We start from the raw sequence: 25,072 nt of genomic DNA, 5'->3' as shown, positions 1-25,072 counted from the left end.
CATCCGCTGCCTTTATTGGAACGTAAGTTCTTAGGCGGCTATGATTCCCGCCCAAATCCATAATATCTCCTATACCATGTACACGAAAAGTAGTCAAACCAATGATAAATCATTTTTGATGGTAACAAACTGCAAACTGGTAATAGGGTCGGGATGGAAATATCCTTGATGAGAGTGTCCATCACATGGGTAAATACTGCCAAAACTCACCAAATCGCACACTTAAGACCTCTACGTTTTACTGTACGCAAGTCTTGCCAAATTAACAAAAAAGAGAAAAAAGGAAGAGGGAAAACAAGAGGAGGGATGGGATGAGGTGGCGACTGTGGCCAGCTGTGGAGGTGGACCTGAGCCCTCACCACTGCTGAGCACAGCCTGTCGGGCCCAGAGCCTCGCACACGGGTGGCGGCCTTCTGCCCAGCCGGGAGCACAGCAAGGCTACTATTTCACGTGGGACAACACACCCTGAGTCGTCACTAGTAAGTGCGGTTATAAAAACTTCTTTTGTCTTCCACGGCTCGTTGAAAAAGATGTGTGACTGTGTCTTTACAGAAGATGTGTGCCCAATGCAGAGGCCATTTTTCAGCAGTTTGGTGGCCAATCACCACCCTGAAAACAACTAGAAAACGGTTTGCCACTGAAGGAGGGGAATGAGATCCACAACCACACCATCACAGCCAACTGGAACACGAACAGTTAAACTGATGAGTGGCAGTCAGGGCCTCTACCAGGAGGTGCGACCCAGCCACACTCTCTCATTCACTCAGTTTTGGAGTTCCAGAGGTGCTGCACTCAATCAGTGCTACTCACATGGTACCCGTAGCCCATCAGGAAACAAAAGCACTTTTTATTTGGCTTTTCTGGGGAATGTTTATCGGAAAGGCGCAATCTTTGAAGCCCTCACTGTGAGAACTTCCAGCGAGATCCCAGCTCCTGACAGTCCCTGGGCAGCAGCAAGGGCCTTTTCTTTTCAGCCTGAAGCCTGGTTGTTTACGGAAAAGAGCAGAGGAGACAGAGGAGCACACTGTGAGGCCTCCTGGAGGAACAACCAACTTGGGGAGCGAGCAGACACAAGGAGAAAAGCAGAGAATGCTGTCTTGCTCAGCCTGTCTTCTACCCTGACCATTACTGTGCTGCTGGTGGGCATCTTGAAGAGGCAGTCAGGTTACAGGTGGGCATTACCCAACGTGAGGACTCAAGGTGGCCCGTGGTTTGTAAGCTCATCCAGACCCTTGGGCTCAAACACAGTTTCTGATCCGACACTAGAGGTGAGAAAGACCACAAAAGTGATTTCTTTCCCTGAAAACCATGTGAATTTCCTCAGGCACAAGGGAAACAGCATCAGTCACCCAGACTGCCGTTCCAAGAACCCAGGCTTCAGCTGGCAAGGTCAGTATCGTATATTCACACACAAGGAAATCCATGATTCTGCCCTCCGGGGTGTCCAGCTGAATCTCTACTTCCTCTTTTCTCTTCTCCCCATTGATGAAGTAGGAAAGATGAGGGAAGCCCAGGTTCAGCTTGAACTTCATATCTCGTCTCAGGCTTCTATCGAAGTCAACGCTGTGGTCTCTTTCCTGTGACTTTGGTGATGGAGCACTAGCTCTGATGAACGTACCAAACCCTCCTCTATATCCATTCCTGAGGAACAGAAGCTCTCTGCTCACTGGCCTTTATCATGGATAAAATATTCCTTCTTCATCCAGTTAAGAGAGACTGGTCACTTCTCCAAACACGAGACCACAAAGGGAAGACCTCAGGAGGAATCCCTAACCTGGAGGGACAACTTCAGGAAGGTCTGATGGCTTCTAACAGGCATTTATCTCCTCAAGTAACAGAGCTCTAGAGCTAGACTGTCTGGATTTGACAGGCAGTTTGCTTACCTTCGCTGTGCCTACTTTCCTTACCTGTTAATTGAGGATAATAAAAGTACTCACTTCATTGGGGTATTATGGAGGACAGAGTGAATACTTAAAGCTCTTAGAACAGGAATAGTTCTCTAACAAGTACTCTAACGAGCATAGAGTACTGTTACTGTTATTAACACAAACAGGGTAGGGCTTTGACAATATTCCACTTGCTATTCTGTGGTCGCAAAAAACCAGCTGCTCTTCTGTACGATGCGGATTCCCCAAGAAGGAGGTGAACGCACAAGCAGTGACACAGTATGAACTAGATGGCAGGTACCGTGGAGGCTGCCAATGGAAAATTAGAATCTGCCCTTCCTAACCGTCCGTTAGGAACCGTTCAGATGCATCACATTGCTGGAGCAGCCACCTGGAGACATGCCCTCCCCAGAGACCTGGGTGTTCTGGGCAACAGTGTACCACTGATTGATGACATCAGTGCCCCGTCTTCTCAGGATCTTCAGAACTAGACCTATGCCCCCTGACCCTTCGAAGCAGAGAAACTGCTTCTCTGTTAGGACACTGAGGAACTTGTATTACTCTGCTATGAACCTGGGACTTGAATGGAGGGAGAAGATAGCAGGGATTTTTTTTTTTTTTTTTTTTTGTAGTTATGGCAGAATTCTCCACGTTGAGAAAATACACTGTTTTCACTTCAGTGGCTTTTAATCTTCTTATTTTTTTGTTTTGTTTGCTATTTCTTACAATTTAACTGTTTGGTGGGGAGCCCAGGTGGCTCAATCAGTTAAGTGTCTGACTCTCGAAATCGACTCAGGTCATGATCTCTCGGTTCATGAGATCGAGCCCTGCGTGGGGCTCTGAGCTGATGGTGCGGAGCCTGCTTGGGATTCTGTCTCCCGCTCTCTCTCTCTGCCCCTCCCCTGCTCATGTTCTCTCTCTCTCTCTCTCTCTCAAAAATAAATAAACTTAAAAAAAATTAACTCTTTGGTGATGGCCTTGAAAGTGTTTTGCAGGGCAGCTGGGTGGTTCAGTCAGTTAAGTGTCCAACTTTGGCCCAGTTCATGATCTTGTGGTTCACAATTTCGAGCCCTGAGATGGGCTCTGTGCTGACAGCTTAGAGCCTGGAGCCTGCTTCAGATTCTGTGTCTCCCCCTCTCTCTCTCTGCCCCTCCCCTGCTCATGCTCTGTCTCCCCAAAATGAATAAATGTTAAAAAAATTTTAAAAGAAAAAAGAAAATGCTTTGCTATGTACTCATGGTGCCTGGCTAGACCAGGGGAATGAAAAACCACTTCAAACAAACAGAAATGGATGATACGATGTTATTAAAGTATAAAAGGAAAATGTGAAGCAGAAAGACATGATTCTTTTTAATCAAGGTCAGTTATGCACAAAGATCAAGAATGTTCCATCCTCAAGCTTGCCCATGTGCCAGTGGTTGGCAGTGACTTCGGGATCTATTTCTGTGGACTCCATCTAGGGGTGTGTGTGGTGTGTGTATGTGTGTGTGTGTCTGTCTGTTGAAATCTTCCTCACTGTTCATCCACACTCACTCATTCAGTAAGGCCAGTCCTACCCTAGGTGCTGAGGCTACAAGGACCACATACTGATTGTGTGATTTATTCAAGGATACAAGCTTGTTTTCTCATGGTGTTTTCTTCAAGGACATTAGAGGGTGAAGGTAATTTTTAAGGCTAGAGACCCATCTTTCCAAAGACATGTGAGCTTGAAAGAATGTCACAAACAACAGTGGGAAGAAACTTACATGTATTATTTGTCCTTTAAAAAGAGAAATGTAGCTTTCTTCCTGAACATTTAGACAAGAAGCTTTTAGGCAAAGCCAAGTATAGTTGGTGTGTCCATGCTGATGGGAAGCCGGGAGCCACAGTAGCCCTGAGCAGGGTGTCAGAGTTCCAGTGGGGTGAGGAAGGTGGTCACCTGGGAGGCAAGCCTGGCATGGGGGGCCAGAACCCAACAGGGTTCGGAAAGAATGCCCATGAGGGGCAGCCCAGCACAGGGTGTGGAAGCTCAGGGGGCTGAGGAGGGTATCCATGCAGGAAGACTGCCCAGAGCAGGGGAGGAGGAAAGTTATCTCAGCACAGGGGCAGACTGACAGGGTGTCGAAGCCCAAGTGGGGGGAGAATGGGGAGAGAAGGGTGAGGAGGGAGGTCTGTGCGGGGAGGTATTCCAGCACAAGGTCACGGAGCCCAAGTGCGGTGAGGATGTGTCTGTGTGGGAAGGTGGCCCAGCACAGCATACTGGATCCTGAGTAGTGGGACCATCAGAACCTGGATGGGGTGAAGAGCACTTTCACATGGTGGGTCTGGGTGCAAGGTGTTGGAGGACAGCGGGGGTAAGCAAGGCGTCCACATGGGGAAGAGGGTGGACGCTGGCAGTTAAGTACAGAGGGAGTGACTGAGTAGGTAAAAATAAGATAACAGAAGCTAATTTTCTGTCAAAGAAGAGTTACAAATTTGGAATGGGAGAAAACTAGAAACAAATTCTTTAGTGCTGGACTGGGGTTGGAAGTAGAACTGTAAACACACATATGCATGCATCTAGGGATTTCCTAGCTCTGTCCAGCAAGCAGCCCAGGAACAGCGACAGCTAACTCACATATCCTGGTTTCTAAACACTGTTCTCCACTGGAAGGAGTCAGGGCTCCTTGGAGAAATGGCGGATTCTAGGGCTGGGGCAGGCAAGGTACAATGAGATAATTCTGGAATATCTTGTGCTAGAGAGTTTAAGGACGTACGCAAAGAATGGTGGGCACATGTCAAAAAGACACAGAGGCCATCTTGAAGGGGCAACCACTGCCCAAACCTGGGACAAGTCAAAGTAATGGCAGTTGACAGATTAGACCAAGGAAGAAGATAGGAAAGCATGGGGCGCCAGGGTGACTTGGTCGGCTAAGCGTCCGACTTTGGCTCAGGTCATGATCTCAGTTTGTGAGTTCAAGCCACGCGTCGGGCTCTGTGCTGACAGCTCAGAGCCTGGAGCCTGCTTCGGATTGTGTGTGTGTCTCTCTCTGTACCCCCAACACTCACGCTCTGTCTCTCTCTGCCTCTCAAAAATAAATAAAAATGTAACAACAACAACAACAAAAAGATAGGAAACTATGAATTGTACTGATATGAATAAATGAATATCTTAGAACACTGATAGGGAAACAGAACACTTACAAATACCTCCCACAAAATAATTATAAGGAGAAAGAGAATTACTTGACAGTGGACACACCTGGGAGATGACCTTAATCAAGGGCTCAAAGTGACTTTTGTCGGTAATGGGACAAATGGAAATCTCTCCCCCGGACAGGACGTAGTGAGAACAGAGCATCACTTCCATGGTATTCTGGCCGAAGATGCACAACCTGGATCTAATCCCAAAGACACATCTCAGGAACCGAAATGAGACATGCAACAAAATAACCAGCCTGGAATCTTTGAGTGCAAACACCAACAAAGACCAGAGGAGACTAGAAATTCTTCCAGACTCAAGGAGACTAAAGGGGCCGGACAGGTAAGTGCAATGCGACAAAAGGAGCTGAAGTTTTTGACGTAAAGGACATTATTGGAACAGCCAGAGAATTGTGAATGGAGTCTGAGGATGAGAAGGGTATAATAAACCAACGTTAATTTCCTGAATTTTGTATTTTCTCCTAGGAGAAGGCCCTTGCTTGCAGGAAGCACATATCTTAGTCCTGGGGTGATGGGCATCACTGTTGGCAACTTACTCTCAAAACAGTTCAGGAAGAAAAGAGTTCTTTGTACTCCCAAACCAGTAAAAATACTTTGCTACGCACTTCAAACACGCTGAACTTGTTTACCCGCTTATTTACACACACATATACACACATATGTTACGGGCATGTCCTGCTGCCCTTGTATCACCTATAAAATTTGTAAAAATGGAATGTAAATCAGAGGAGGAAATAAAAGAAACAGAAAGGACATGGTTACTAAAATCAATTTATGAGGCTTCGACATAAATGTTGGCGAGTGTTGGTATCCTAACCCTGTAGGTGACCCTCCCAGTCTCACTCAGCTCATATTTGATGGACAGCAAGTCTCGAAAGCTGGGCTCCGTGCCAGGCAGTGTGGAGATGACACGTGTGACCCTCCCCAGGGCTCATTCCTGAGTCATCCCGACCCCTGGGAGCCCTGCTTCGGACAGATCGGGAACACACTCACATGGGTAATCCAGCTGTTTCTTCGGACCTAAGAGCCTTGAGTCCTGCCTTGACTTAGGGAATGGCAGATCTTTCCCAACTGAAATGAGATTATTGGGGGGGGGGGGGGGGGGGAGGGGACCTCTGATGAAGGATAGGTGCCAGTGTATTTTGATAAGGGTAAACTGGGGCGCCTGGGTGGCTCAGTCGGTTAAGCGGCCAACCTCAGCTCAGGTCATGATCTCGTGGTCCGTGAGTTCGAGCCCCGTGTCGGGCTCTGTGCTGACAGCTCAGAGCCTGGAGCCTGTTTCAGATTCTGTGTCTCCCTCTCTCTCTCTGACCCTCCCCCGTTCATGCTCTGTCTCTGTCTCAAAAATAAACAAATGTTAAAAAAAAATTTTTTTTTTGATAAAGGTAAACTATATGGCACTCTGTCTATACGTACACATTAGAGAGAAGTTAGTTAAATTGTTAGGAGAGATTTCAACTAAATTATAGGAAGCCAAGGCGGACTCATTATCACACTGTTCTTCCTCATTATTCAGGTCTCAGCTCAAATGTCATTTCTTCAGATAGGTCTTCCCTGACCACTCTAGTTAAAAACGACCACCGACAACTCCCTATCTACTTTTTATTCTGTTCATAGTACTTGTTATTACCCGAATTTCTTATTCACTTGTTTGTGTGTTAGTATCTTTCTCTCCCTATGCTCCCCAAGGGCTGGCACGTCATCTTGTTCACTGTGGTCTCCCTAGACCCTGTAACTGTAACTGTGGCTGGCACAATGCTCAATGCTTACTGAACCCGTGAAGCAACAGAGAACGTGGAACCTGTAAACCAATGATCTCTAAGAACATGACAGCCTCATGAGAACCACCTCATTACTCGCTGGTATCTTAATATTGCCGATAATTAGGATACCTAATGACCTAATGAAAGGACTCAAAATCCTTTTTAACTCTTGGTTTTGAGACAATGTATTCACAGTAGAAACTACAAATATACTTAAAGGTAACTGGAGACAGCTCTTTCATCTCAAGAGCTCCTACGACATTTGAAAATCCCGAAATGTTATAACGTACTGTGGTGTGTGGTCCGAGGACCCAGTGTGAGTCCACAAAGTTTGCTACCAGTCCAGGGAGTGTCTAGAAACACTTCAGCAAGTTTACATTGCTGTGACCTTCTTACTGCATTTTACCAAAACATCAGTCTGTGACAGTTTGGAGGAAAAGCCTGGTCCTCCACTAAGCAATCAATTTGAGAAGCGTTCATTTATAGCTTATCCAGAAATTCGTTAAAAAGTAACAAAAATGTTAATGACCAGCCTGGCAAAAATGTTAAATTCTGAAAACAGAATGCATTGGTAATGCTGTGGTGCCACGGGAACTCTTTTACGCGGCTGGCAGGAATGAAAACAGGTACTGACTGCACTTTGGAGACCACGTGACAGGATCTGCTAGGATTGAAGAAACGCAACCCTACAAGCCAGCAACATCAGTCCCAGCTAGACACCCTGGGGAACCCACCCTGCACCCCCCACATGCACAGAACATTCAGCATCGCTGTTGCAACGGCAACCTATCAAAAATAACCGAAAGGTCCAACATAAGAAGGGATAAAAAAGCTGTGGTAATCTTCTAAAATGGGACACTATATAGCAAGTGAAACAATACGTATTTCAACGTGGATTAATCCTCCAGATATAATGTTGAGGGGGAAAAAAGAACTTGTACAATATGCCATTTATATAAAATTAAAAATAATGTAAAATACTATGTATTTCACTAGTGTTTTAGTTTTTTAGCACACAGATCCTGCACGTACTTCCTTAGATTTATACTTCAATATTTCATGGTACTACTGTAAATGGTAATGTTTTTTATTTATTTTTTTATTTTTTTAATGGTAATGTTTTTTAAATTTCAGTTTCCAAATGTTTATGGCTAGCATATAGATGTACAGTTGATTTTATATATTGACCCTATGTCCTCCAATCTTCCTAAACTCACTTATTAGTTCTAATGGTTTCTAGGTGATTCCTTTCTACATGGACAATCATGTCAATTGCAAACAGTACAATTTAAAAATACAGAACAACCCAGGTTTGAATGTATAGATCCACTTATATATATTTTCGTTGATATAGTATAACAGAGTATATGTATTCTCTCTTATGATTTTCGTATTTCTTTTTTCTAGCTTGCATTATTATAATATAGTATGTAATACATAACATACAATGTATGTGTTAATTGACTCTGTTACTGGCAAGGCTTATAGTTAAATTCTGGGGGAGTCCGAAGTTATACATGATTTTTAACTCCATGGAAGATCAGGGCTCTTAACTCTAGCATCGTTTAAGGGTAAATCATAGTATACATGCATACACAGTATTTTGAACCACAGGAAATAGCAATATTTGATCACGTGACCTACAAATACAGCAATTTCATATGGTTAGGCTTAATAAACAGTTGAAATTACATGGGAAATCATAAACACTGAGTTTAGGATAATGGTTATCTGTGGGAGGAGACACGAGGAGTTCAATTATATTAATCAAATTTTATTAGCTAAATTGGGTGGGCACATGGGTTTTCTATTAGTCTTTATCCTCTTTGTAAAGCCTAAAAATCACCCTTTGTTTAAGAGCTTGGGCTAGTGCCTTCACACAAGATAAATAACCAAACCTGAAAGTTATCCACCTGTGTCTTACCTGGACTCCTCGGGAGAGCAGAGGCCAAGGTAAGGGCACACAGAGAGTCTGTTTTGGGAAGTGACTGCACAGGACAGAGGGGGAACAGTGAAACAGGGAAGCACGGTAAGCCAGTCTCCCTTCTGTCCAGGCTGTGTCGTCAAGCCGGTCACCTGTGTGGCCAAGCAGGGTATGATGTGGCCAGGAGCCCTCTGGGAGGGCAGTGAGAAGACCCTCTCAGCGTCAGAGGAAGGGGGACTTATTCACTGGCTTTAGTCTTCCCCTGGTCAAGGGCTGTCCTGTGGGGTGTTAACTCCCTCACGCTTCCATTTCTGCCCAGGCATCGGTACTGCTGAGCAACTTCACACAGGCAGCAGAGAAACACTGCGACGGAATGCACGGTACCTACGGTGTAATAGTGAGGTTACACCTGTGCACAGCTAGGTGCTCTAGCAAGAGCTGGAGTGAAAAGCGGGGGGGCCAAGACGATGTGAAGTAGGACAAAAGAGGTGTCCCGTACATATATGCATACATATTACACACATGTATCTATGTGTGTAGATACGTATATATGCTTGTGCGTGTGTGTGTATATATGTGTGTGTGTGTATATATATGTATACATATAGACACACACACACACACACACACAAGCATATTACAAAGAATGTTAAACTCAAGAACAATGGGTTATTTTTTAACTTTTTTTAACGCATTTTTATTGTGGTAAAATATACAAAACACAGAATTTACCATTTTAACCATTTTTTAAAACGTGTACAATTCAGTGGCATTAAGTATATTTATACTGTTGGGAAACACCATTCTCCATCTCCAGAACTCCCCCATGAGCTCAAATTAAAACTGTGTATGCATTAAACTAGAACTCCCAACCGCCATCCCTCCAGCCCTGGCAACTGCTATTCTACTCTCTGGGAGCCAGACCACACTCGCTAGCTCATGTAAGGAAGTCATACAGTATGTGTCCTATTGTGCCTCTTATCTCAGTATGTCTTTCAAGGGTCGTGCAGGTTATACCAAGTATCAGAATTTCATTTACTTTTAAGGCTGTAGAATATTCTATTGTCAGTATATACTGCATTTAAAAAAATTTTTTTAACATTTTTTATTTATTCTTGAGAGGCAGAGAGAGACAGGGCATGAACAGGGAAGGGGCAGAGAGACAGGGAGATAACAGAATCCGAAGCGGGATCCAGGCTCTGAGCTGTCAGCACAGAGCCTGACACGGGGCTCAAACCCACGAACTGTCAGATCATGACCTGAGCTGAAGTCGGACGCTTAACTGAGCCACCCAGGCGCCCCTCCGCTGCATTTTTTTTTTTAGTTTATTTGAGAGAGAGAAAGAGCATGAGCAGGGGAAGGGTCAGAGAGAGAGGGAGAGAGACAGAATCCCAAGCAGGCTCTGCATTGTCAGCATGGAGCCCAAAGTGGGGCTCCAACTCACAAGTGAAATCATGACCTGAGCTGAAACCAAGAGTCAGACGCTCAACCGACTGAGGCATCCAGGTGCCCCTATACTGCATTTTATTTATTCATTTACCCGTAGATGGACACTTGGGTTGTTTCTACCTTTTGACTATTGTGCATAATGCCACTATTAACACTGGTGTACAAATACCTGTTCGAGTCCCTGCTTTCAATTCTTTGTGTATCTATCCAGAAGCAGAATTGTTGGATCATATGGTAATTCTGTGCCTAAGTTTTTGAGGAGCTACCACACAGTTTTCCACAGCAGTGGCACCATTTCACACTCCCACCAGCAGTGCACAAAGGTGCTAAGTTCTCCACATCCTTGTCACTTGCTCTGTTTTTAGGACAGGAGCCATCCTAATGGGTGTGAAGCCCTAGCTCGTTGTGATTGTTATTTGTATTTCCCTAATATTAATGATGTTGAGCATCTTTTCATGTGCTTGTTGGCCGTTTATATATCTTCCTTGGAGAGACGTCTATTCAAGTCCTTTGCTTTTTTTTCAAATGGGTTGCTTGTTTTTGAGTTTTATGGTTGGGTTTCAGGATTTCTTTACATATTCTAGATATTAATCGTTTATCAGATAATATGATTTGAAAATATTTCCTGCCATTTTGTAGGTTGCCTTTTCATTGATGGGTGTTTCTTGATGTACACATTTTACATTTTGATAAAATCCAACTTGTATATTTTTTCTATTGTTACCTGTGCTTTTGGTGTTATATCCAAGAAATTATTGCCAAATCCAATGTCAAGAAGATTTCCCTCTATTTCCTTCTAAGAGTTTTATAGTTTTAATTCTGACATTTAGGTCATTGATCCATTTTGAATTAATTTTTGTATAAGGTATATGATAAGGGTCCAACTTCATTCTTCTACTTGTGAATATCCACTTTTCCCAGCACCATTTGATGAAAAGACTGTCCTTTTCTTGGCACCCTTGTTGAAAATCATTTGACCATACATATAAGGGTTCATTTCTGGACTCTCTATTCCATTAATGTTGGTCAATGTCTGTCTGTATGCCAGAACCACACCGGCTTTAAAAAAAAATTTTATTGAGATATAGTTGACATATAAGTACCACACTATCTTGATTACTGTAGCTCTGTATTAAGGGAACGTATCTTTTTTTTTTCTTAATGGTTTTTTTTTTTTTTTTTTTTTGAGAGAAAGAGAGACAGGGCACAAGCAGGGGAGGGGCAGAGAGAGAGAGAGAGACACAGAATCTGAAGCAGGTTCCAAGCTCCGAACTGTCAGCACAGAACCCGACGCGGGGCTCAAACTCATGAGTCGTGAGATCATGACCTGAGCCAAAGTTCAACACTAAACTGACTGAGCCACCCAGGTGCCCCAAGGCGACATATCTTAACATAATAAAGGCCATATATGACAAGCCCACAGCTTGTCCTATATACTCCAGATGAGAAGCTGAAAGCCTTTCTTCTAATATCAAAAACAAGACAAAAATGCCCACTCTTACTACTTTTATTCAACAAAGTATTGGAAGTCCTAGCCAGAGCAATTAGGCAAGAAAAATAAGTGAAAGGCATCCAAACTAGAAAAGAAGTAAAACTGTCACTATTTACAGATGACATGATATACATAGAAAACTTAAAGACTGGGGCGCCTGGGTGGCGCAGTTGGTTAAGCGTCCGACTTCAGCCAGGTCACGATCTTGCGGTCCGTGAGTCCGAGCCCCGCGTCGGGCCCTGGGCTGATGGCTCGGAGCCTGGAGCCTGTTTCTGATTCTGTGTCTCCCTCTCTCTCTGCCCCTCCCCCGTTCATGCTCTGTCTCTCTCTGTCCCAAAAATAAATAAACGTTGAAAAAAAAAATTAAAAAAAAAAAAAAAGAAAGAAAACTTAAAGACTCCAAAAAAACAACAAAAAAACCCTGTTAAAACTAACAGACAAATTCAGTAAACAAATAAGTAAACAAATTCAGTTGTAGGATATAAAATTGATACACAGGGGCGCCTGGGTGGCTCAGTCGGTTGGGCGGCCGACTTCGGCTCAGGTCATGATCTCGCGGTCCGTGAGTTCGAGCCCCGCGTCGGGCTCTGTGCTGACAGCTCAGAGCCTGGAGCCTGTTTCGGATTCGGTGTCTCCCTCTCTCTGACCCTCCCCCATTCAAGCTCTGTCTCTCTCTATCTCAAAAATAAATAAACATTAAAAAAAAATTTTTTTTAATAAAATTGATACACAAAAATGTTGCATCTCTTACATTTATAACTATCAGAAAAAGAATTTAAGAAAACAATCCCATCAAGAAAGAAAGAAAGAAAGAAAGAAAGAAAGAAAGAAAGAAAGAAAGAAAGAAAGAAAAGCAATCCCATCTATATTGCATCAAAAGCATAAAATACCTAGGAATACATTTAACCAAATAAGTAAAAGACCTGTATACTAAAAATTACAAGACATTAATGAAAGAAAGAAAGAATTAGTAAATAAATGGGAAGATATTTCAAGCTCATGGACTGGAAAAATCATTATTGTTAAAATGTCCATCCTACCTAAAACAATCTATAAATTCAATGCAATCTGCATTAGAATTCCAATGGCATACTTCAAAGAAATAGAACAAAGAATTCTAAAACTTGTACAGAACTATAAAACTCCCTGAATAGCCAAAGCAATCTTGAGAAAGAACAAAGCTGGAGGATCATGCTCCCTGATTCCAAACCATATTACAAAAGCTACAGTATTTAGGGGTGACTGGGTGGCTAAGTCCGTTAAGCGTCCAACTTTGGCTCAGGCCACAATTTCACAGTTTGTGAGTTTGAGCCCCTCATCGGGCTCTCTGCTGTCAGCACAGAGCCCGCTTCAGACCCTCTGTCCCCCCACCTCTCTCTCTGCCCTCCCCCGCTCATTCTCTCCCTCTTTCTATCTCCCAACAATATAAACATTAAAAAACAAAAAACAAAAACCCACAAAGCCACAGTAATTAAAATACTATGGTACTGGCATAAGACCAGATGCACAGATCAATGAAAACAGAATAGAGAGCTGGGAGATAAACCCACACATATATGGTCAATTTCCGATAAAGGAGCCAAGAATATACAATGGGAAAAGGACAGTCTCTTCAATAAATGGTGCTGGACAGCTACAAATAAAGAATGAAACTCAATCATTACCTTACACCATAAACAAAAATTAATTCAAAATAGATTAAAGACTTGAATGTAAGACTTGAAACCATAAAAAAATCCTAGAAGAAAAAAATAGGTGATAAGCCCTTTGGCATACGTCTTGGCAATGAATTTTTTTTATTAAAAAAAATTTTTTTAATGTTTATAGTCATTTTTGAGAGACAGAGTACAAGTCAGGGTGGGGCAGAGAGAGAGGGAGACACAGAATCCGAAGCAGGCTGTAGGCTCTGAGCTGTTGGCACAGAGCCCGATGTGGGGTCTAAATCACAAACCATGAGATCATGACCTCAGTCAAAGTCAGACGCTTAACCTACTGTGCCACCCAGGCACCCCTTGGCAATGATTTTTTGAATCTGACACCAAAACCAAAAGGAAGAAATGCAAAAAGCAGTGTGACTACATCAAACTAAAAAGTTTGGCACAGCAGAGGAAACCATCAACAAAGTCGGGGGGGGGGCGGGGGGAGGCAACCTACTGAACAGGAGAAAATAGTTGCAAATCATTTATCTGGTAAAGAGCTAATATCAAAATATATAAAGAACTCATAAACCCAACAGAAAAAACCCACACAATCTGATTTTAAAAATGGGCATAAGATCTGAACAGACATTTCTCCAAAGAAGACGTACAAATGGCCAACAGGTACACAAAAAGATGTTCAACATTGTTAATCATCATGGAAATGCAGATAAAACCACAATAAGATATCACCCTCAGAACTGTTAGAATGGTTATTGTCAAAAAGAGAAGAGACAAGTATTGGTGAGGTATGGAGAAAAGGAACATTTGTGCATTGTTGGTGGGAATGTAACTGGTGTAGTCACTATGGAAAACAGTGTGGAGTGTCCTCAAAAAATTAAAACCAGAAAGAAAAAAAATAGAAGGGGGAAAACCATTAAGAGACTCTTAACTATAGAGAACACACAGAGGGTTGATGGAGGGGAGGAGAGTGGGGGATGGACCAGATGGGTGATGGGCACTAAGGAGGGCACTTGTGATGAGCACTGGGTGTTATATGTAGGTGATGAATCACTAAGCTCTACTCCTGAAACTGTATTACGCTATATATGTTAACTAATTAGAATTTAAATAAAAACTTGAAATATTAAAAAAAGGAAAAAAAATTAAAAACAGAAGTACCATATGATCCAACAATACCCCTTCTGGGTATTTATCCCAAGAAAACAAAAACACTAACTTGAAAAGATATCTGCATCCCATGTTTATTGCAGCATTATTTACAATAAGAAAGATATGGAAACAGACGGTCTATCAATGGATGAATGGATAAAGACATTGTGGTGTAGGTTGTATGTGCATCTACATACATATGTACATATACACATATATACACAATAGAACGTTATTCAGCCATAAAAAAAAAAAATGAAATCTTGCCATTTAGGACAACACAGATGGACCCTGAGGGCATTATGTTAAGTGCAGTAAGTCAGACAGAAAGAGGCAATTACCATATAATCTCTCTCTTATGGGGAATTTAAAAAAACAAAACAAAACAAACAAAATGAACTCACAGAGAACAGATTGGTGGTTGCCAGAGGCAGGGGGAATGGGGTGACAAAATGGGAGAATGTGGCCAAAAGGTGCAAACTTCCAATATAAAATAAGTATTTTGCAGCCTCGGGTATTACCATTAAGGCTTTTATGTAAAGTTTACCATGACTGAGAATTGCATATAACACAAGGTCTACTGAATTGCTACTAGAGTTTCTGCTGATAAGATTCCCAACTTAATTTAGGTTAGATATAATCCCAAATGGCATGTATGTATGTATGTATTTATTTTGAGAGAGAGAGTGTGCACGTGCAAGAGAGAATTCCAAGCGGGTTCCTGCTGTCCACGCAGAGCCCGATGCGGGGCTCCAGGTCACGACCGTGAGATCACGACCTGAGCCGAAATCAGGAGTCACACACTTAACCGATGGAGCCACCCAGGCGCCCCCCCCCGAGATGGTTTTTTAAAATGAAAACCAACAAGACCTCACCACTTTGGCAAGTTAAAAAAAACTTCCTAGGCTACACTTTAAAAAAAAAAAAAAAAAGTTGGAAGAGAGATTGTGAGGTTTCTTGAAACAATCCTTATGAATTTTAAGATAAACTAGGAACACATGTGATTTTCGTGTATCGCAAATAAACAGAGTTAATGTAATTGTTACATGAAAACGCAGAGCTCTTAAAAAGTTGAGAAACCTAGGAAGAATGATTTCAAAACGTCTATGTCGTGGCTGAACTTGAGAAAGAAGACAACACTTGTGAATGAAAACCAACCTGAAAGATACAAAACTGGCGGCTGTGGTCCCTCTCCCTTGCTCCCTCGGGGGTTTCAGCATCTCCAGGCAGGTTTGCTGCAGGAGCGTCCTAACTGGCCCCTTGCTTCTCCTTCCATCACTCCGCCCTTCACATGTTGTCCACTGACCTGCCTAGTATGTAATTCTGATGGTCACCCCTTCGCTCAGAAGACTATTGGCCAGAGAGAGGCAACCCCCCTGAACTTTGCAGGATGCCCCAAGCTGACCTTTCCAGCTTGACTTTTCTTCCCTGTGGCCGCCCCTCATCTACGCACCAGCCACACAACTGCTTCCTGAAGTGTCCGCACTCATCCTGAGTCAGCTCGTTGGCTCGCTCTGTTTCCTCTGGCCAGAATTCCCTTTTCCTTCCCTGGGAACCTCCTACCCAGCTCATGCTGCCCTCCTCCAATGCCATCTCCCCATAAGATCTTTTACTGGACCTGGCTGTCATCCTCTGTCCTCTGACCCCTCGATGTACTTTCAAGTGCCTCCAAAGGAACTAGTATTCCGTCTTGCACCAAATTACTTACCATCTCCACTGCGGGACTATCAACTGTCTGAGGCAGAAGCTGTTTAAATTCCTACTCTATCCCCTGAAGCAAGCAGCACAATGCCTTACACACTGGAGGCACTCAAGTATGTAGGGCGTCAAACTCTATCAAGTTCTCTCCAAGAAAGTCACTGGAGGGAAAATACTTTGAGGACACAGATGGAAAACTAAGGGATGGGTGATAGTAATGTACTGAGAAAGTCTCAGAACATGCAAAATTTATACCAACAGCAGAAATATTTTACTTTCGTGTGACTAAAACCTACAGGCTTTTGTGAGGTCATGATGGGAGGAAAAAGCCACACATAAAACCTCTCTTTCCAGGTAAATAATATATGAACTAAAGGAGAGTAGCCTTTAAAAAATAAACTCAATCATTTTTCCCCAAGCTGTAGAAAGTAATACAGGAAATGTTGACAAGTCTGTTACAACGGAATCATGAATGTAATCAGCCTCAGAAAAAAAAGCTTCAAATACTTCTGACCTGTGTGAATTTACTCTCAAGTAATAGGAAGCCAGGGTGAAAATCACTAGCTGTTCCTTAATCACAGGCTCCAAGAACGAAAGAATGAGTGAATGAATCAGGACTTAATAAGACCCGACTGAGAATGCGCTATAAACCACTGCTTCACAAAATATTTGTGGGAAAGAACTGGTTTGGAAATACCTCTTACGTGTTGTGGACTGTTAGTTACTGTCGTACAATACAATTAAATGCTGCAGCAACGTCTAAAGGTTGAGGCATGCTTCTTGTACTCGTCACGGGCCAGTAACAGACTGTGCAAACAGGCAGCATCTGCTGCTTCTCCATATCCACATCCACTGAACCCACTACCAAATGCAGGGGAAGGTAGGATACGTGCCTACCTTCTGCTCTCGCACCTCAAACACTGCTTCAGGGACACTGCAAGCAAAGAGCGAGGTAGGCAGATCGCTGAAATCCATCATCTCTTCCAAATCATCTTCATTTTCACCAAAAACCATCTCTTCTTCCTCTTCTTGGTCACTGCTACAGAGATCTGACTGGCTGTCATTCCAAGATTTCATAGTGTCCCTCAGCATTATCCCCTAAAAGCAGGTCTTTTCCGTTTTTAAAGTTCTAAGGTGTCTACCAGGCATCTGGTGTTAAAAAAGAGAAAACAGCGTAAAGATAAGACTTTGAAGGCCAAACACCGTTCCAGTCAATTCTCAAGACAGCAATTTATCAATGGAAGCAATTTTATTCAGGGAAGACAAATCAGAGTGTAAATCAATTCATTACAGTCCTCACAAGTAAGTTCTATATATTCTAATTTGATTTGCTTAGCATAGTTAATGTAATACATTTCACGGCAATGACATATTACAAAAAAAAAAGGGCAAAAAGTTTTCTAGTGACATGGGGGGAGGGGGGGAATGGGCAGTACGAAATGAGACAGTATCAATATGTATGCTAGTTTCCAAGCAGTAGGAAGGAAAATGTGAACCAGAGCTGCCTTCCCATATTTGTTTTGGGTTTTAGGTCTACAACAGTGAAACTGGAGCAGCTGAATACAACCCACACGGATTCATTCACCATCTGCACCGTGAAACATGGTCTGCTGCGAGATGACTTCACCTGTCTTAACCGATTTGTTCTTTTTGAATATACTCTCAAAGAACCCAGTTGCACAGACCCGAAAGTTCTCTATGAGGCAGGTCATTGTCAATACCAGAAATACGGATGAAAGGCAAAATCTGACATAGACGACAACTGAAGAGATGACCTTTTTTCTGAACATTTATAAATTAATAATCTTAATCCTGAAGGCCTGGAGCCGATAGCGGCCCTCTGTTAAATAACGGAAGAACATCTGTCTTCTATGGACTTTCTGCGTGTCGGTCTCCTCTGATGAGCTGTACCCACACCCTCCGAGCACACTGCCTGGACCCTAACAAATTTCAAGATGCTAATAAAATGGAATTTTAAAAGTACCAATCAGGCACAGAAAAATCATGCGATCACGACCGTTACTAGCTTACTATGACTTCATTTGTGACTTTACATTTTATTTCAAAGAACACAATGCTGCAAATATATTGCTTATACAGAGTACATGACAGATGTCAATTACAGGCTAAAAACAGTAGAGGGTTTTTTCCCCCCCATTATTCTACTACAGCAATCAGGAAAGACTAATTCCCAAAAGTAAAGTCCTTACTCATTTTTATAAACATCTTCCGAATGCCCATCACATGCCAGGTATTATTGGGCATATTAGACGGGCACGAAACAGTTCCTGTCCTCAAGGAGCTCCGGCCAGAGCAAGAATTTCCTCTCCGCAGTGCTAACCAATCCTGAAGGATCTTGTTCTAAGAGTTCCTATGCTTTCGATTCCTGCTTCTCCACCGGTCCCTTTGCTTCAGCAAACACACCTACTCGGGACGCCCCCCCCCCCCCCCCAATCCTAGAAGAAGAAATCTTCCTTTGGAGTTCTGTCTTCCCCTCCAACTACCTCTCCGCTGCTTCTTCGCCTCTCCCACCAACTCCCTGCAAAAAGGAAGCTGTCCTGCTGCGTTCTGCTCCCCAACAGCACGTGCTCGAGAACTCGGTGCCACTGGCCTTCTGCCACTACCTTCGGCTGAAACCGTCCTCACGTGCCTGTCTCTGCAGCACCAGACACTGCCGCCCACCGTCACCCGTCACTCGGCATTCGGTGTGCCTCTGCCTTCCAGGTAGGGTCTCGGTCCTTCCTGGCTCCCCTTCCTAAACCAACTGTCTGTCACTGGCTCCTCTGTCGTCACTCACCCTCTACAAGCTCATCTCTTTGAGGTTTCCCTCCTCCTCCTCCTCTTCTTCTTCTGGAGTGGTTTCATCCATCAAGCCTTTAACCACTTAACTGCCAGTGCTTCTCAGCTGTTTCCTGCTCACCCTGTGGCTCACACACACAACATGGGGCTATCAACACTGCCTCTCATTTTCCGCAACGAATTGTAAGCTGGGAAGGATGTCACCGGAGTAAGAGCAGAGTCTTGGGCAATGGCGGGGGGGGGGGGGGGGGGGGGGAGGTTGGGTGGAAAAAGTACATGATCCCAAGAGGTTCTAATCTGTCTCTAGGTCTTTCCTGCCTATACACCCTGAAAATCACTAATCTGTATGATTCATGCATCCAGACTCAACCTCTGTCCTGAGCTCCAGACTTGTATTTTTAGCTTCCTATTACACATATCTGCCTGTGTGGCCCACAGGTACTACAATTATTTTAAACTTCATACCTTTAATTAGATTATTGTGCTGTAAGTCTCCAATCTGGAAAGGGGCCAGGTTGGGGGGGGGGGGCAGGGCAGGGGAATGGTATCTCACTAAGGCTTTCTTTGTAATCCTTTTCTTCAAGACTAAGCTGTCAGAGTTCATAATTCTCACAACACTTTGTTTATTTCTCTGTTACATACTTACCTGGTGACTATTTGTTTACAAATCACTCCCTGTTACCAGACCGTGAGTGCCTTTGAACCCCTTGTCCCTGGCACAGTTTCTGGCTGACAGTATAGGCTTAATAAGGATTGCTGAATGAAAGCAGATAGCCCTGTGTTTACCCCACTAATACGGCAGCACAGACAGAGGAAAATTTAATTCTATGTGAGATTAGAGACAGCTTTCCCAAGGATGTTATGGAGAGACTTAAAGATAAACAATTTCAGCAGAAAAATGAGGGGGTGCATTCCAGGCAAAGCCTGAACAGTTCAAGGACAAAGGGAGGACAGATCATCGTGAACAAAGATCTGATGTGGCCAGAACGTAATGTATTTGGTGGGGTGGCAGGAGACAAAGTTAGAAAGTCAGGCATGGGTCTCCGAGCTGCCTTAAAAGTAGGGTTACAGCGTACTGATACAAAACAGAGTCGATATCAGCATGCCATTGAAGGTTTTTAGGCAGGGAAATGATATATTAACCCAATTTAACGTTCAATATCACTAAAAGTAGATTGTCTTTATATCTTATCTCTTAGAGGAGCTAATGTTTTTAATCTCACCCGACTCCCAACCCATTACAAAGAGGTGAGGAAAATACTGTGCGTGGTTTTTTAGAGAATGGAAGGTTGGGGAGTTCTGAATGACCAGATTTTGAAATATGAGAAAAATCAAGCCATTTTTGACAAGATTTTTTGTTTCAAGTTCCTTCCTCCAACCCCTAAAAAGGAAAGGAAAGGGGAGGGGGAGGGAGAAGAAAAATCAGAGCACAGGAACAATCCCTCACTTGACTTAAAAAAAAAAATTCTTAGAAGGTTATACCTTCGTTTCCTGTTTTCTTCCTTCACTTTAGGGTAACTTTTTCTTGTGCCGTAATTTCAAACAGAAAAGTAAGACTAGTAGAAGGAAGTCCTAAATACTTTTTACCCAGAGTTACCAATTAATTACATTTTTGCCCATTTTTAAAATCATTGTTTCTATATATATACATACTTTTCCCCCTGAACCACTGAGAGTAAGACAAGTGTGCTGTCTTTACTCCCAAATACTTCAGTGTGTAAGAACAAGATCAGTTTCCTACATAAGCCACAGTACAGTGATCAAAACCAGGACATTTAACATTGACATAATACTGTTATCTAAATCAGTGTCTATCTTCAAATTTTGTCAGTATTCCTAGTAATGGCCTTATGATTATTTTCTCTTCAAATGTTTTAGGTTATTGTTAAATAATTTGCCTTTTGTCCCAAGATATCTCAATAGTCTTTATAGTGCTGCTACATTTTCTTTACTTATACATTACTGGGTATTTGATACACTTTAAAAGGATGGACTGATGAAATATCACAGTACTGCAAACAAGCCTGAACAGTCTTTAAGTATATCCCAAGAAGATTCAGTCTCCATAATCAATTTTCTAGATTTAAACTCTGGCTCCCCAGTACTCTATATTAGGCAAATCACTTTGCCTCCCTTTCCATTTCCTCAACTGTAAAATAGAATTATAAAATAATAACCCTTACCCAAAAGGATGTCAGAAGGATTAAATGCTAAGTGCTCAGAACAATGCTTTGCATATAGTTAGTGCTCAATGATTTTTACATAGGCACAATCCACATCAATGAATTGCTGGATTGAGGATGCCAATAATGTCAGAACCATCAATGGAACAGATATTCAAGCAATAAAATGAGAAAAATACATGTCCAAATAATCTAATTCCAAGCAATAAAAAGGCTACAAAAAGAAAATAAACACTTTGTATCATTTCAAGAAAACTGTTCAATGGCTGATCTAGCAGTAAAACCAGCTCAGAGCAACCACTGGAAGCAGTACTATGGCTCCAGGAAGAAAACCATTAAAGATTTAAAAACAGTTGGCTGAAAAAAGGCCATCGTGCTTTTTTTAAGAGCTTCATGGAATTTTATGTTGTAATTCAATGCACACGGTATTAGAGATACTATCTTTCAGATGATGCCTCTCTTGCTGAAGGCAAGCCACGAGCTTTTTTCGGATATAGCTTAAGTCAACATCATCGACCATTTCATAATTTTCTGATATCATAAAATGCAGTTAGATTTGATCAGAAAGAGATGATCAAAATCAAATAGTGGAAATGACAACCTTCGCACATCTGTAAAATCATCTTGTAAGGTAACTCAGCTTAACAAGCAGTTTGATTTCATAAAGACCAAGAAAATAATTACAAAAGTACATTGTTTCTATGCTGTTATTACTGGAGCAGTTGCTAACTCTGGCCCACTCCAACTATTACAAGATTAAGCTGTCCCTAAGTTTACTAAACCAGGGAAACACTGACTGGTTTAACAGGGCTGAACCAATATCCTCCCGCTTCTGTAAGCAGAGGTCTGCGCTAATCAGGGTTTAGCATCATCTCAGTGCCACTGTAGCTGTGGCTGGCTTCTGGCGAATTGTTTCTTCATGGAAACATCAAATGAGTGGAAAACTCCAAGTAGCATGACCATTTGTTCTCCTACCAGCCTTGTGACAAAAGTAACCCATCACGGCAAAACGGCAGGCATGTGCATTTGACTTGGCATTTTAAGTTTTGATTGGGAAAAGGCAAATTCAGCCTCTTCCAGGATTTTTTGAAAAAACAATTTTTCAAAATAGTATACTTCTCGACTTGTTGAACCTTTAAAATAGCTTTAGCTAGGTTCGCTTTTATTATTTTTTTGATGTACTCAAAATGCTACCAAACAATACTGGAAGCAAACAAGTTATTCCCTCTCCGGCTTTACATATGCCCTGCTCAATAACCTTGGAGGAAGTCACTTGGCTTTTTATTTGTTGTCTCATACATAAAATAAGGAAAATACTCACAGATGTTGCTGAACTACTAAATTCCTTTTAAAAACTTCGAAATTAGAATTCAGACTAGATTTCTTAAAAAAAAAAAAAACCCTCAGAATTGTCGATACGGGGGTTCTGAATAACTATCATGTAAGCCTCCAACGTCTATTTCCTGCTCATTTACCACTTAGAGGCAAGCTTTTACTGCTCTTTAATAGTTGTGGCAGAAGAAAAAAAATTGGGGAAGTAAATTAAGTAGGTGAAAATTAGATTTTTGTATTTTTTTATGTTTCAATGACCTATATATACCCTCTCTTCACAGATTATTTAGAATTAGTCCTATTACAATTATTGAGGTTCAGTGCTCCACCAGGCATAGAGGGATTTCTTAGTGTGAGAGAGAGAAGAGAAATAAACAACAAATATCAACAGTCAGAACATATGAAAATAATCGGTTTTAAAGACTTATTGAAGTAGGGATATAAAAGACAGATGCTATTTGTTTTGCTGAATATAATGCATTTTCCCTCACTATATAACCTCTATATTCTAGATAGATCCACTGTCTGCCCTGCACATTCTGTGGGTTTTGGGGGGTCTAAACAACAAATGGCATTCAACTTTAGAGCTTCCATTATTTCACAGGCTTCAGCCTAATGGATTTCCAAAGCACAGTATTTTTTTTTTTCCATGATGTTCTGCTTAACTCTTTCAACCAACAAATCCCCCGGGGCACCATACAAAATGTGTTCTCATTTGTAACCCTTGACATCCACATGTTTAAAAGCTTTACAAACGTACAATTCAATAATGGGAAAAATCTTGGTTTCCCTAAAAGTACTGAAATCTCCTCCCAAGCTAGGAAGGAAAAGGTTTGTCACAGCAGTGAAATGGAAAGCTGATGGCATGGCTAAAGAAGGGGCGTCGTCTTCAAGCCTTTCACTGTCTTCCTCCATCACAAGTCTTCAATACCAACATCAAGTCCCTGCCCAAAAGCACAAACTTGCGTGATGTGCAAAAATCTATACCCTGAATCTCAATGTTGTGTTTTTATAATTTAATAAATTGAAAGAGCTAATGAAATAGTCTTGAATTATTGTAAACCATATGCAATATCAGCTACAAAGAAACCCGTTGCTTCCCTTACCAAATAGTACATCAGAGACTTCCATAAAATGCAGAGAATTCTCCGCAAAGTTCAGATAAACGTGGTGTGCTACGGAACTTTCAACACAGGGGAGAGAATATTTCCGGCTTTGGGCGCCACACGAAAGCATCACTTTAAAGAATCGTAGCTTGTAACTGAAACACGGATCTGAAAACGGCTCCCTACACTGGACTCCTAATCTCTGAAAGAGAGGATCGGATTTTGCACGGAATCTGGAAGCAACCTGGAAACAGACCACTGTCCCTCCACCGCTCCAGACAGCAGATGGAGGCAGACAGTCAAGTTTCGAGAAGTTAGCGAGTAAGTAAAACGAGGGCTATTCCTGCATCAAGGGGGGGTGGAGGCGAGGAGCTCTAACCCCTCGCCGTCCCTGTGGGCCGGAGTGCACCTTTCCGGCCTTCAGGAGCAGGATGGGCCTGTCAGCTATTCAAAAAGTCCAAGTGCTGGGAAAAAATTCCTGGTGGACAGGAGAGAACAAAAAACAAAAGAATTTTTCTTTTTTTTTTTTTTTTGGTTTTGTTTTCCAAGACACCAGCCCGGAGCTGCCAGAGAAGACGCTCGGCGCGCGAGGGGCTGGACCCAGGACGCGCAGCATCTCTGGGGTCTCGGGCACTGGAACGGCCACCTGTATCGGGCATCTGCGGACTCTTTCTTTCTTTCTTTAACTTTCCGCACCCCGCGCCCTCCATCCTCCCCGGGGCTGGTTGCAACCTGCTGGGAGAGGCCGGGTGCCGGTCCCACCCGGCGAGGGGGACTCACCTGCGCGCTTGGCCACTGCAGGGAGGAAGGCAGGCGGGCAGGCGCGAGGCCGGAGCGGCCCGACGGGCCACGCGGGAGCCGGGCCGCCGCGAGGAGCCGGGCCTGGGGAGACGCCGCGGTCGGCAGCCGGGGCACAGTCGGCGCGGCTCGGGCCGCCCGCAGCCTCGCCGCCACGCCCTTGATGCTCGCGGGAACCGCGGCCTCGGCGGGGGCGCGAGCGGCGTCAGGGCCCAGGCGGGCTGCCGGCGTCGCGCGCGCGCGCGCCGGGCCCGCGCGTCCCCGCCCCGCCCCGCCCCCTCCCACGGCGGAGCGCGCGCGGCGCAGGCGCCCGAAGGCGGCGGCCGGCTGGGGCGCGCCGGGTCCGGAAGCCCGCCGGAAGCGGCCCCGCCCCTCGCGCGCGGCCGTGGGGGCGGGGCGGGGGTCTGGCTTCGCGGTGTTTGCTCGTTCCCAGGCTGGGGGGGCGCGGGAGCGTTGGGGCCGCTGCGCTGGGGCCGCGGGCTTTAGGTACCCCGATGGCAGGACCTTTGGCGCCCTTCTCGTCTCCCACGGTGGCCAGGAATAGTTTCTCTCCCGCTAGCGGCACGTGTCAGTCACAAGAGGAGTCAGTGGGAGTATTAGGGACGTTTACTGAGCGCCAGTTACTATGTACACTGCGCCCCGTGCTTGGCCA

The 25,072-nt window shown here is 43.5% G+C and overlaps 1 protein-coding gene across 2 annotated transcripts in view; it reads right to left on the bottom strand.

Moving 5' to 3' along the window:
- RCAN3 (RCAN family member 3) overlaps positions 1-24,694 on the bottom strand; it is a 39,962-nt gene extending 15,268 nt beyond the window's left edge. The window contains exons 1-2 of one of the 2 annotated variants that reach the window (XM_027060067.2): positions 24,403-24,694; positions 17,100-17,351 (exon numbers count right to left, since the gene is read on the bottom strand). In XM_027060067.2, coding sequence (XP_026915868.1) covers positions 17,100-17,294 — 195 coding nt within the window. In that variant the 5' untranslated portion in view covers positions 17,295-17,351; positions 24,403-24,694. The remainder of the gene's footprint in view (positions 1-17,099; positions 17,352-24,402) is intronic. The other variant, XM_027060066.2, reaches the window with a different exon arrangement.
- Between the last annotated feature and the right edge of the window lie 378 nt (positions 24,695-25,072).

The sequence above is a fragment of the Acinonyx jubatus genome, chromosome C1, assembly GCF_027475565.1.
Source record: "Acinonyx jubatus isolate Ajub_Pintada_27869175 chromosome C1, VMU_Ajub_asm_v1.0, whole genome shotgun sequence".
In the NCBI taxonomy this organism is placed as follows: domain Eukaryota; kingdom Metazoa; phylum Chordata; class Mammalia; order Carnivora; family Felidae; genus Acinonyx; species Acinonyx jubatus.
Note: the sequence above shows the minus strand (reverse complement) of the source record. Positions and strands in the feature narration are given on the sequence as shown.